This window comes from Alligator sinensis, unplaced genomic scaffold (genome assembly GCF_000455745.1).
Source record: "Alligator sinensis unplaced genomic scaffold, ASM45574v1 scaffold130_2, whole genome shotgun sequence".
Classification (NCBI taxonomy): domain Eukaryota; kingdom Metazoa; phylum Chordata; order Crocodylia; family Alligatoridae; genus Alligator; species Alligator sinensis.
In genome coordinates this window covers 1,555,045-1,568,130 of record NW_005841913.1, presented here as the reverse complement: position 1 = coordinate 1,568,130, position 13,086 = coordinate 1,555,045, and the positions used below count along the sequence as shown (strand labels likewise).

The following is a 13,086-nucleotide window of genomic DNA, read 5'->3' as shown; positions in this document are numbered from 1 at the left end:
AGCACCACCTGGGGTGACGAGGAACAATGGTCATAAGCTGATGGAGAATAGGTTTAGGTTGGAGATCAGAAGGCAATATTTTACAGTTAGGGTGGCCAAAATCTGGAACCAACTTCCCAGGGAAGTGGTCCTCGCCCCTACCTTGGGCATATTCAAGAGGAGGTTGGACGATCACCTGTCTGGGGTCTTGTGAACCCAGCATTCATTCCCGCTTGTGGCAAGGGGTCAGGCTAGATGATCTGTTCAGGTCCCCCCTGACCCTAGCTACTATGAAACTATGAAAATATGAAATATTCCTCTGATTTCTGTTTTCCTGATTCTGACTCCTTGTATGGAAACTAGATTTTTATTTATTGAGCATGTGTTTGTATCAGCTATTTGTTCCCCACCTGAGTTCTGAGTCCTCTGTTAAATGTGAAGTTATTCATATCTGCGGAAATAATTTCTATTGCCAGTTAAGAATTCAGCATTCAGGAGGGCACTAAACTGTTGATGCAGATGAGCAGTCAACTACATACAATGATACTGAGTGTTCTGTGGGTTTATCTTCTCTCCCCAGCTGGGGACATTGTGTGTAAGAAGCATTAAGTCTGAACAAGATGCAAATGCACAAGCAGATAAGATCCCTTATCTGTTGATTGTGCAAATACAGTCAGACGCTTCCAATTGTTGAGTTGGAGTCTAATTAAGCTTGCAGTGCAATGCCATACTTCACAACTCCTATAAAGACTGCATTACTCACTAGAAAACAGGAATAACATACTCTGATTATTTGATTTTCTAGAACATGCCATGTTGGTCTCAACAAGCAGAAGAAGTTTTAAGAAATGGGACAGTAACAATATATTTTGAGCCCATTAGCTGTAATGGTGCTTCCGTCATTTGAAAGTAGATGGTAAAGTGAATCATCTGTGAATCTGTACCGAAAGGGATTTCTTTTGTAGATCAACAAATGTAACACCAGACTAAACTGGGATCACTTCTTTTTATTGTGTTTCCTGCATTATCAGGTTTGTGAAAGTGCTCTGATTTCCTGCAAACACGTGTGAATAAACCTCTCTACTTATTTTTGGTGTGTTATCAAGATTGCTTCCATTTTGCACTGCAAAAGCAGGAAGTTTTGAAAAATGTAACTGTTGTAGTTTACTGTGGAATTACTTTAGACCAGTTTGAAAAGGGTGTGGAGACTTCTAGAGAAGATAACATTTGGTGGTACAAAGGGTTCCCCAGTTTTTAACAGAAGATATGAGTGCTCCTTGTAGTTCATTAAGTCCATTCACAGGCTTTCAGAGACAGCTTGTATCACATAATTTCTTTCAAAAACAGATTGCCTTAAATTTGGGGGTGCTCCAGTAGAGATTTCCTTGCCTGGTACCGATAGCCAGTGATCAACCATATTGGCCAATGCCAATCTGATAACCAATATTTAGTAATAGTTCAAGGCATTTTAAACTACTGACATAAATGAACCTGTTTGTTTGTTTGTTTTGCATTTATAACACGCACACGTTTCCTGCCTCTTCTGGTTCTCGATGAGGAAGGTGGTGACTGCCTTATTCCCATACACATTTCCCCCTCACCCATGGCTCCTACCTGATACCTGCTCCCTGTGCAACCCGTGATGCCGTCCCGGGTGGGTGGGGTGGACGCTTGTGTGGATAGTGGAGCTGGGTGCATTTGGAGCCCCAGAGCACGCCACTGCCTCAATGCTGGCGGGCCCTGTATAGCTGAGCTCCTTTGGCCCCTGGCGAGAAGCTGTTTTTGCAAAGGTTTCTGGTGCCTGGTACAGTGGAGTGTGCCTTGCGCAGCACTTTACCCTGCCCGCGTACAGCTCAGTGTCTTCACGGCAGCCCCGGTGCTCAGACTCTTGCTGCGAGCATGGCATTGCCATTGCAGTGACAGCAGGAGCTGGTAACGGTTTCTTTGTTAATGAGCATGGCACCCTGTGACTGTTCCCCAGTGCCCTCTGCCCCTCCCGCTGCTCACCAGGACCTGTAGTCTGCCATGGGCTCAGGTTGTGGCGCGTGGACGGTTGCCAGGGTGCTCCAGGCACGCAGCTGTAATTTATTGGCTACAATGACCAAAAATAGCTGATGGCTGATAGTCATTTTTCTTTTTATTGGTGCCAATCTGATAGCCAACTAATATATCAGTGCACCCCTACCTTAAATAGATTTTATGTTTTTTTTGCCCTTTTGATCCTATTATGAGGGTGTTTAGGGGTTTCATTGCCCTGTTATTCTAAAATAATAAAGGTCTTAGTCCGTCTGTCTGTCTGTCTAATGCTCTTGGGGCACTCTAGTTACTGAAACAACCATTCGGAGTCCTCCAAGAGCATTACAGACAGGAGGCGGTGGTGGCAGCACGGTGGAGTGCCACCATGATGGTTGGGATGGAACGGGGTGGGGGCTGGCAGCGGCGTGGGGTGCTTGTAAAGGGGGATGGAGTGGACGGTGGGACAAGCTCCTGGGAGACGGCAGCCGTGTGGAGGGGTTAGGGTTAGGAAGCCCCCCCGCCCCGGTCATTCTTGATGGGCAATTTGCGAGGAAACTTATAAGGCCTAAAGGGAAATGTTATTTTTACTCTCTGTTCATATATCTCTGAAAATACTTTTTAGGGCCGTACTGTTTTTGCCTTTTATAATACTTAGGCAGTGTTGCAGTCTTTAATTACATGAGTGTGCTTTTTTCAGAAGATTGTCAACCTTCAGTGCAAATTAGTCCATTGATTAGTTCAGTGGGAATTAGTCAAAATATTGAATACCGTTGTGTGAACACAGCAGGGATCTTGTGGAAAAAATAGTATGTGATCATATAATTAAATGCGTCATGCATAAACACAAGGAGGCTGAGTTCTGAAGGTTGGAGGGAATACCTAAATTCCTCAAATGTAACTTTTGAGTGCCTGACTTTGTAATCTTTATGTTAGTTTAATGAGGCTTTGTTTTCTTGGGGTTTTTTTTTTTTGTTTTTTTGGCTGAGCGCATTTAGCAGTCAACAAACATCAGTACTAAATAGATATTATACAAGTCAGATACAGGCTTCATTTCTGATATGCTCTAATGCAGAGTAAAATGTTAAGTTGTCTATCAAATATGAACAAATCGGAAAAGGAATTTTCTTACGTTGAATGATGACTTCCCCTCTGTGTGGACATTGCCTATCAATCCTGTTGGAGATCCAGCTTTATGTTAAGGGGAGAATTTATTCCATTGCTCCTAACGTAGGAATAAATTATTTTTCTTTAGAGATTAAAAATTAGTTGAACAAGAACACCTAATACTAGTTTGGAAACAGATGGTATGTCTGAAAAAGTACTCTAGGAGCATGGCTGAGGCTCTCTCAAAAATCAAGAGATTTAGCAGTCTTTCTAGCTCCTTAGAGTTTCCAGTAGGATCTGTGCTCCCGAAATCTTTAGGCATACTAGGATATAAGAAACAAATCAAACTTTGTGATTTATTTTTACTGTAATTCCATATTGCTGCCTGGCTGATCAACCTTCACTGAAGAAATTATCTATTAGTGCAGCTACGTTGCTTGTCTCTTCAGCTCATCCATGCTGAGACAAGATCCCATTCATTCAAAGGAGCTATTGGCATGGTGAAAGCTATTTCTTCAAGCTGTATTGTAAACTTTAACTAGAAAAAAAAAGAGTTTATACTTTCTTAGGCTAAGACTTTTTAATTAGGAGCCTGAAGTTAGATCTGTTAAATGCATGATAGGTTACCTAAATAAGGGACCTGGTTTTTCAAAAGTGCTGGATGTTTTGTAGATTTTACAAAACCTGGATGCAAGTCCCTCACTTCAGGGACACTATTTTTCAGTCTTAGCCCCCTGGAGTTAAAAAGCCCCTACCTTTCTCACTGTCCTGCATGTCTTGAAGTTGTCTGCTCTGTTAAGGTAGTGGAGCGTCAGTAGTGCTTGGATTTCCTCTTCTTTTTACTTATGGTGTTGTAGTGTTATGACAAGAGAAGTGCAAACCTAGATAGAGACAAAACGGAATGCAATAGAAAGAAAAGAAAGCCACGTTCTTCCTTATGCCCCATTTTCTCTTGCCTCCCCTCTCTCAGCTTGGGTTTTCTTTTTGGATGTACTGTATATACCCTTCTCCTTTCTCTTTCTGTTGTGATGCTTTTGCTTCTCCTCCTCCTCTTGTTTTGGGCATTTAATAATCTATCCAGTTGCAATAAAACATTCCTGTACTGCTTTTTTATGGGGAACTTTATGTACCATGTGTAGTGGTTGAGACTGCTCCCCAGCAGAGTGCTTGTGAGACTGTGTGGGAGAAATTATCTCGGGGCATCTGAGGAGGTGCTTTACTAGGCAGAAAGTTGCATAAAAGCGCATTTTTTGGAAAAGTTCTTGGATTTTTAAACTGTAGCTTTGAGAGAGTGACTTTTTCATATCTGGGAATGTAGCTCATCAGTAATAGTACGTTGACCACTTGTCTCTATTGCACCAGTATTGTAATTTCCTTGCTCACTGTGTTGTAGAAATGTGTAGTCAGTACAGTGGAGCACTGTTGCAGGCTAATGGTTTTCGTTACTACGGTAAACAAGGCAAAGCTAAACCAATGGATCCTATTGCTTTGCTTTATTTTTATTGCAGTTTGGCACATGCTGAAAATGTTCAGTCATCCAGCTTGTCTTAGGCTATTTAGTTTAAATAGGAAACTACAAATAGTTTTATGAGAAACACCTTTAAAGCAGAAAAGGTTTATCAGTTGCATTATTAAATATGTGCATGAATATTGGTTTGTTCACATGTTGATTGATAATTCTTTTTGCAATTGCAGCCAAGAGGCAACAAAAAACACGGTGCTTCGTTTATCATTACTAGAGCAATTACAGGTAAATATGGTGTATGTGCAGTGAAGGATTGTTGACTGTTTTTTGTATTTCTGGCTTAAAAGAATAACGTGTGGGATATGCTTATGGAAAGTGTGCTACTTCGGGTCATCACATTGTGATAGCGTAGTGGAAACAGAATGCAGCATGTGTGTGTTAACCTGAAAATCACTTTTATGATCTTCCCTTACTGTCTTTTTAATTTTTAGCTTGTTTTAGCTAGATGTTCTCTCACTGGGGCATATTATTAAAACGGGCCTGAAAAGCTGCCAGGCCCTTCTGCAAATTGATCTTCATGGGATTTTTTGTCAGAACTAACGTTATATAATCCTGTGTTCTGGACAGTGAGATAAAAGGGATTTTAAAATCGGGACATGTTTTTAGTATTTCAGTGACAGTTGTACACCTAGTAATAAGTGGGTTAGGTTTTTATCTTCATATTCAACCCAGAGTTTTGAGTTGCACAGGCATTTAGTTTGTTGACATTTATGTTAGATAAAATTTGGGGTTCATTGATCAAATACTAAGGATATTACTTGCTACTGATAATGCTAATGTCTGCCTTGTTTTTATTGTGATGCAAAACTACTTTTTAACTTGTCTTTCTTTTTTGTAGGTCCAGTATCATTTTTGCTGCGGTCTATCTGGTACAGGTAGGTTTGCTGGAAATAAAAACACTTACTCTTTGCCAAATATTATTTCTTATCAAAACATTTTTTAAGAAAGCTGTATGAAAGTAAGTAACTTTTCCCTTGTGGTTCTTGAGACGATCACTGCTCCACTGAATTTAGTGTAGGGCCCTGTTAGTATCCTCAAGGAAAATCTACCCATCGGCATTGGTGATAGAAGTTGTATAAGAAGACCAGTGAGCTGCACTCTTGCAACATGGTGGCTGAATAAACCAAATGGGTTTGTAGAACTCTGTGGTTATCTTCCAGGGACCCTACAGGGGTGTGCTGTGTTGTCGTAAACTGAATAATTACTTTTAGATTATTGGGTCTATTTCTTTCCTTATGTCTGAAAATGCTTGAAAAGCTGGTACTTATAAATAAGTAAGTAAATATGGGACATCGCTGTTTCTCTTAAAATGAGATGTACCATTTGTGCTGCCATGTCAAATATAAGGAAATAGATGGGAAAGTGAATGGTCATTTCTTTCTTATTGTCAGCAGACTCTATTAAAAGCTTAAATAAACTGCAGGTGCATCCTGCTCTACCAATATGCTATTATATTTAAGAAACTGCCTGACTGTCCCAATCCCCCAGTGAGGAATCTGTTGAATTTTTCAATTATGCTGACATTTACCAGAGCACAATTTCAATGGATACGGGAACTCCCATTTTTCTTATTTTACTGGCATTAAATAGGTTGTGGGCTATTTGTTGTGTCAAGTGTTGGTTCAGAAATTACTTAAATGGTATTTCAAAATCAAATTGGCACAGGCTGGGAGTGGAGGGGAGGGGGGGGGTAAGGATGTATTACCTTTCTAGTCTTCTGTCTTTTAACTATTATCTTATAACCCTGTCTTTTTCTGGTGTCTCCTTCAGCCGGGGCAGCAGGACTCGTGCATTTTTCTTTCTCAATTCCTCACAGTTAATGTGTTGTAACTCTGCACAGCTGTAACTGTAGAACAAAAGAGGCATCAATATCTAGGGCACTGGTTTTGCTATAGGCTATTTCTGTGCTCCTGGGATGTATAAAAGGGAACATCATTTCATAGGAAGTCAGAATAGTGTTATATTTGTAGTGTCAGCTGCTTCTTAATCGTTTAAAAAATTCTTTTCTGCCTTTATCCTGCCTGTCTTTTTTGGGTTTGATTATTGGCTGTAATGCCTATGCCACTTCTAATTTCTTTCTCATTTCTGGTACAAATTTGACATACACCGAGAATTTGCTTTTTGGCATTAGATTATTGCTAGAGATACAAATAGGAAGCTGATATTTGTACATACAAAGAGGACTGTGATCAATTGCTATCCATATGCACAGGGAATAAGTCAAGAAATAAAATAGCTTAAGTTTGTAGGAAGGGACATTTTCTATAGATATTAGGGAGAACTCTCTATAACGATAACGAAGAACAGGAACATGTAACTGAAGGAGGTTACAGACTTCTGTCACTAAATGCTCAAGGTCCCTTTTATTCCTACGTTTCTATTATGATATAGTTAGATTCAATTGGTATAAACTGAGGTAATGGAGCTACTTTGATTAACATTAGCTGAAGATCCAGTCCACTTATGGACAGCATTATATATCTTCTAAACTGTGTTGGAAAGGACCATTTCAAGTTGCTGAGCACCAAGTTATTTTTTACCTCAAATTACTGTATTTAGCTGAATCCAAGATGACTTTGAATGTAAGACAGTGCCCCCAAAATTATATTCTATACTTGGAAAATTATATTTTAAAAATATTTTTCCATGCATAGAATATATTTATTATATTGGAGAGTCATCTTTAAATTCATACCCTCCCCCACTTCTGCACTAGAGAATTCATCCCTTCCTGCCCCTGTCACATGCTGTCTTGCTGCTTGGTGCTCTGCCTCTGTGCTGGGTTCTTTGCTGCACTGTATCTTTATGCTGGGTGGATTTCTGCTGCATCTTTTGACTTTGGGTACTTCTGTTTTACTTCGCTTCTAAGATGAAGCTTTATTTTCCCCATGTGGAATGGGGGAAAAAAACCTATCATTTTGGAATCATGTCAGTATAATACTCCTGTAGATGAGTTAGTCCTAAGAAACAAGAAACGAATGGTAGAGTGCAAGACTTAATAACTATTTATTTTATAAGAAATTGTACCTGAACTAGTGTTATCTGTAGAACTTGGCATTTGGGTTCTTCAGTTACTACCTGCTTTCTTCTCTTCCCAGTTCTTCAGCATCTGCACGCCTGAACTCAGACATGCTGCTACTTCTTCTAACCCAGGGGTGGGCAAAATAAAGCCCATAGGTCAGATCTGGCTCATCAAGGGATTTTATTTGGCCTGTGGCAGGAGTTTTGGTGAGCTGTTGTGGGCCAGGGAAGTGGTACCGACCCAGCTTGCGACAACTCATCAAAACTCCTTAAGTGGCCCTCCAGCTCAAATAATTGCCCACCCCATTAAGCTGGTATGCAGGGATCCTGGTTTTCTCTGTTTAAAAATCCCAAATTCTCTGATAAAGAATCCCAAGTTCTCCGATTTAAAAAAACCCAAATCCACGTCTTTCTGTGAATAAAACAAAACACCACTATATATATATAGGTATCAGTTCAACACAATGTTTTATTGTGGGTTCCATGGATCAAAAATGAGGGGCACTGGCAGGGCTGTGTGGGGCTGTGGTTTGGGAATGAGGAGCAAGAACAGGGGCAGGGCACTGGCATATCAGGGCTACTCAGTGCCACAAAGCAGCGGGGGAGCAGCCACAGCTGAACCTGTGTCCTGGTAAGCGAAGGGGGAGCTCCAATTTTTCATGTTTAAAAAAAATAAAATAAAAAATCAACATCAAATGCCAAAATATTATTTAGAAAATTAATTTTATTATAATGATTGAGGAATTGGTAGGCTTCCAAATTGCTTTAAAATTATAAAGAAAGGAATTACCACTATAGCAGAGACGTACAACAAGGGCTCAGTGAACAGCTGTTTACCAGGGTACCCTGGGGGAAAACTAGGAGTAATGGTCACAAACTCCTAGAAGACCATTTCAGGCTCAACATTAGGAAAAAACTACTTCACAACTAGCATGTTCAGACTGTGGAATAAGTTCTCTCCAGAGGTGGTACAATCAGCTACTCTGGAAATCTTCAAGAGGAGACTAGACAGATACCTTGCTGGGGTCAGCTGACCCCAGTTGTCTTTCCTGCTTGGTGCAGGGGGATGGACCCGATGATCTTCTGAGGTCCCTTCCAGCCTTACAATCTGAATTGGTGAAAGGAGAAAATCCACGTTTTTGTGCAGCAAATGGGAAAACTTGGATCCTTGCTGAGACACATTTCATGGTATTTGCTTGAGCTGAATGCTCAAAGCCGTTAGGAGTTCTCATTCCATTTCCTGAAGTGTTGCTGCACTCCTTTTATTTCATACATGTTTTATTTTCATCTTTTTCAGTACTCCTTTCACTGTTCCTGTATCTTTTTTCTTAGGGTATTTCCTTTCTTGCTGCATTTAACCTCAGTAAAGAATACTGTAGTTCTAGAATTCATTCTCATAGTGATTTGTTCAAGGTCATATAGCCTGTAAAAGTCTTAGCTTCTCTATTTGGAAAATGAAGTTGTGCTTCTAGGATGTGTTTGTAATAAAATAATCTCAAGGTGTCAGTCATTCAAGTTATTTCATTTTGATACAAAATGGTCACAGCTTGAAACAAACACAATTATATCTTGAATCAGTCGGTCCTAGTATAGCTTGTTTTGAATTTTACAGTATTCTGACATGCAGAAAATGTCTTGTCATTCCAAGGAACATGTTTTCTCCCTTACAAAAAAAATTGTGATCAGCTTTTATCCAAAGTCTCATGTGACTTTTCCAATTTATTAACAAGTGAGGGCAAGGACAGAGATACTTGTCTCTAGTGGGTTATGGAATAGAGAAAATCCCACACAATTTACTGATTCGTTTTGATGCACTGGCTGGGGGAGTAGTTAGCTGATTGCACGATTTCACAATGATTACACACTTAATTTATACAACACAATTTTATTTTAAAACTGTTTGCTATGTATATAACACTGCTTAGCTTTAAGAAACACCACAAACATTAAAAACACAATAATTACATATATCAGAAACAATGCTCCGAATGCACTTCCTTCCCAAACATTGCTATAAGAATTAGTGTTACAAAAACAACTACAATTACAACTAAAAGTTAAATTTGAATCAATACTGTTATTTTTCATAATATACTTACAATCCTAGAATTCCGAGAAGCCAAATACCAAAATATGGTTTCATTCCTCAGTAGTACAATTTAATGGGTTGGCCTCAGTAGTCCGGTTCAATAGGCTGGCCTCAGCAATACGATTCAATGAGCTGGGCTCACCAGTGATAGGACTACGTCCCCTTCCTTCAGTCCCTTTCGGGCGCTCCGCGGCTTCAGCGTGAACTAAGAGATTCGTGTTCACGGAGAGGCTTGATTAGGCGATCAATCTAATCCGACCTTATACTTGCGATTCTTCCTTCGTTGTTCTGCAAGTGAAGTCACCTCCAAATTGGGACAGTAAGTTACAGGTTTTTATTGAGTGAGCTGCCGTCATTGGGCTCCTCCTACTCAATTTATCATACCTCCCAAATTTGGGCTCGGATCTTACTCAACAGAAATTACCTTTGTTGAGCATTTTTAAATTATTCTTGGGGAGACTTCCATATCACTGTAAATACTTTTTTCTTTTTACCAGTCTGGTTAAAAGGCCTTAGGCTTTGATGTCTCGGAATTTAGGACATTTGCTTTCTTTGTAAAAAACTTCTAAAGGTACAATTTAGATTAAGGTTTTAGGCGAAGTCAGGACATTTCGCACGTAGCTCCAAAACAATGAGCTAGATAAGGAGATAGATCCTATCTTCTTCCTGAAACTGGCTAATGGGCAACCTTTACAAACATTCAAACTATTTCATTCAATATGACAATACTTGTAGCAAAACATATAACAAAAATTGTTCTGATAAAATTCTGGAGCAGGAGTGCCCAACCTCCGGCCTGCAGAGCCAAGTCATTAGGCCTGTGGGGCTCCCTATGGTTCTTGAAATTTGGCAACAGGAGGGGTGGCAGTGTTAATGACTCCCAGAGCTAATGCTGCCTCCACTCCACTGTCATCAGACTTCCAGCATGACGACCCCTGTGGGCTGGACAGTGTGGTCCTGTACAGCAGATTCTGCTGGCCCACAGTCTGATCCAGTGTGATCATCAGGGATCTGGGTTTTCTGTTTGTTGTGGAAAATGTGGCAAAGTACGGATTTTCTCCTTTAAAGAAAAACCCCAGAAACCATGGGATTCCCCCTGCAGACTGGCAGAATGCTTGGGGCTGGGGGGGAGCAAGACACAGGGGGAAGGGGAAACCACGTGCATGAGATGCATGCACACATGCATGTGGCAGCCAGGCAGTGTGGTGGAGAGTAGGTACTGCAGTTGCCTCCAGTTAAGTCTTTATGGGGTAGGCAGGGGGGCATAGGTGACGGGGGCGGAGAGGGCATGTGCCCCACCAGATTTCTGTGCCCACAGCAGGCATGGGATGCAGGGCTGCAACCTGGACGGACCAACTCGGGGCAGGAGCCACTTCCACAGCCCAGCAGGTTGGACCCAGTGTGGGAGAGAGCACTGTGCAGCCATGGCCACCAAGGTGAAGCACTCCCTGCCCAACCCGGCAGCAGCAGGGCCACAATTCCACACTACTACCACTGTATCTCACCTTGGCAGCCATGATGGCACAGCACTCCCTCCCGCACTGGGTTCTGCCTTTCGAGCTTTGGAGGTAACTCTAAACTCCTGTTTAGAGCTGGTCTAGCCCAGCTGCAGCCCTGCACACCCATGCCCTTTGGTGGGTGCAGAAATCTGTGGAGGGGGAGGGGGCACATGCCGCCTGATGCATTACCTGTGCCCTTCCACTTCCCTGATGTGTTGTTGGTGCCCACATCCCCCCCTCTTCCCCCCCCTTCCTTCCCTGCTCTGTGGGGCTGGAGCCTGGGGGTAGGGGGCAGTGAGTCGGGAGTGAAAACACAAAAATATATACATATTTAGAATTTAATTTACTGTAGTGATTGAGGCACTGGTAGGCTTACAAAATTGCTTTAAAACTGTGAATATATCAATAAAACATTGTATTCAACTGATACCCATACATTAGGGGTGTGTGAAATGGGTTGTATTCAATTCAGATTCAGCCCGAATCAGGGAAAGTGATTTGATTCAGATCACTGTCCCGATTCTATTTGGCCGAATCCAAAATCTGAAGATTGGATGCTGATTCGGAGAATCAGGGATTCAGCCATAGAGACAGCTTTAAATGTTTTTTTCTACATATCTCAAGTTACCAGGCGTGGCTTATGAACACTGCGATGTTGGGGTGGATAGAGCATCCCACAGGAGCATGGGGGGGACCCCCCCTCCGTGTGTGCTTGGTGGCGGACACCTCCCCAGCTCGGTGATCAGCTGTGGGGGACCATGGGTACCCCTCCAGACCCAGGAGGCACCAGTTGCTGGGGTGGGGGGAGGTCTCCTGTGCACTCCATGGCGGACCACTGTTCTAGAGTGTTAGCGTATCGCAACATAAGACTGAGTCCTGTTTCAAGAAGAAAGGGAAATAAGAGAAACCCCAGAATTGTGGGGTATGCTGTCTTTGCTGTAACTGCATCTTTGTTAAATTTAAATTGCAATTTAATATAATGTTTGAGAGTAGTTGTTTTAAAAAGAGATGCGTCTTTAGAAGAGATGTAGCTAACAAAGTACAGGTTGGATGAATGGACTGTTAGGTGGATAGAAAACTGGCTGTATTATTGGCCTTGGAGGGTAGTAGTCAATGGCTTGATGTCTAGTTGGCAGCTGGTATCTAGTGGAGTGCCCCAGGGGTTGGTCCTAGAGCCAGTTTTGTTCAGTGTCCTCATCAATAACCTGGAAGATGGCATAGAGTGCACCCTCAGCAAGTTTGCAGATGACACCAAGCTGGAGGGAGTAGTAGATATGCTGGACGGGAGTGCTAGGATTTGGAGAGACCTCGATGGTCCGACCCTTCAATTCAAAAGAAATTTCATGAGGTTGAATAAGGACAAGTGCAAAGTCCTGCATTTAGGATGGAACATTACCATGCACCAGTACGTGGGATTGACTGGCTAAGCAGCAGCTTTGCAGAAAAGGACCTGGAAGTTACAGTGGACAACAAGCTGAATATGAGTCAACAGTGTACCCTTGTTGCCAAGAAGGTTAAAGGCATAATGGGCTGCATATGTAGGAGTGTTGCCAGCAGATCAAGGGAACTGATGGGGTAGAAGTATAGAAATCTACTGCATCCATTGACAGGGTTGCATACAGGCTGAAGCATGTATTTTCTTTTAAAATGTGTGGTTTTTTTTTAAAGACTAAGTAGGCATTGAATCTTTACTTCTTGGAGGGGAAAAAGGTATTTTAGGTAATAACAGTAAATGAATTCTGTAGGCCCAGTTAGGTTGACGGTGGCTTTTGAAACCAAAATTCATTTTGCATAGATTCTACTGTTCTGAGATTTCCTTTAAAAAAATCACAGTTTAAATGTCTTTTGAATTT

The 13,086-nt window shown here is 41.6% G+C and overlaps 1 protein-coding gene across 1 annotated transcript in view; it reads left to right on the top strand.

Moving 5' to 3' along the window:
- NBAS (neuroblastoma amplified sequence) overlaps nucleotides 1–13,086 on the top strand; it is a 383,345-nt gene that overhangs the window by 12,907 nt on the left and 357,352 nt on the right. The window contains exons 2-3 of the mRNA XM_025198082.1: nucleotides 4,793–4,849; nucleotides 5,463–5,499. Of these exons, the coding sequence (XP_025053867.1) occupies nucleotides 4,793–4,849; nucleotides 5,463–5,499 (94 nt within the window). The remainder of the gene's footprint in view (nucleotides 1–4,792; nucleotides 4,850–5,462; nucleotides 5,500–13,086) is intronic.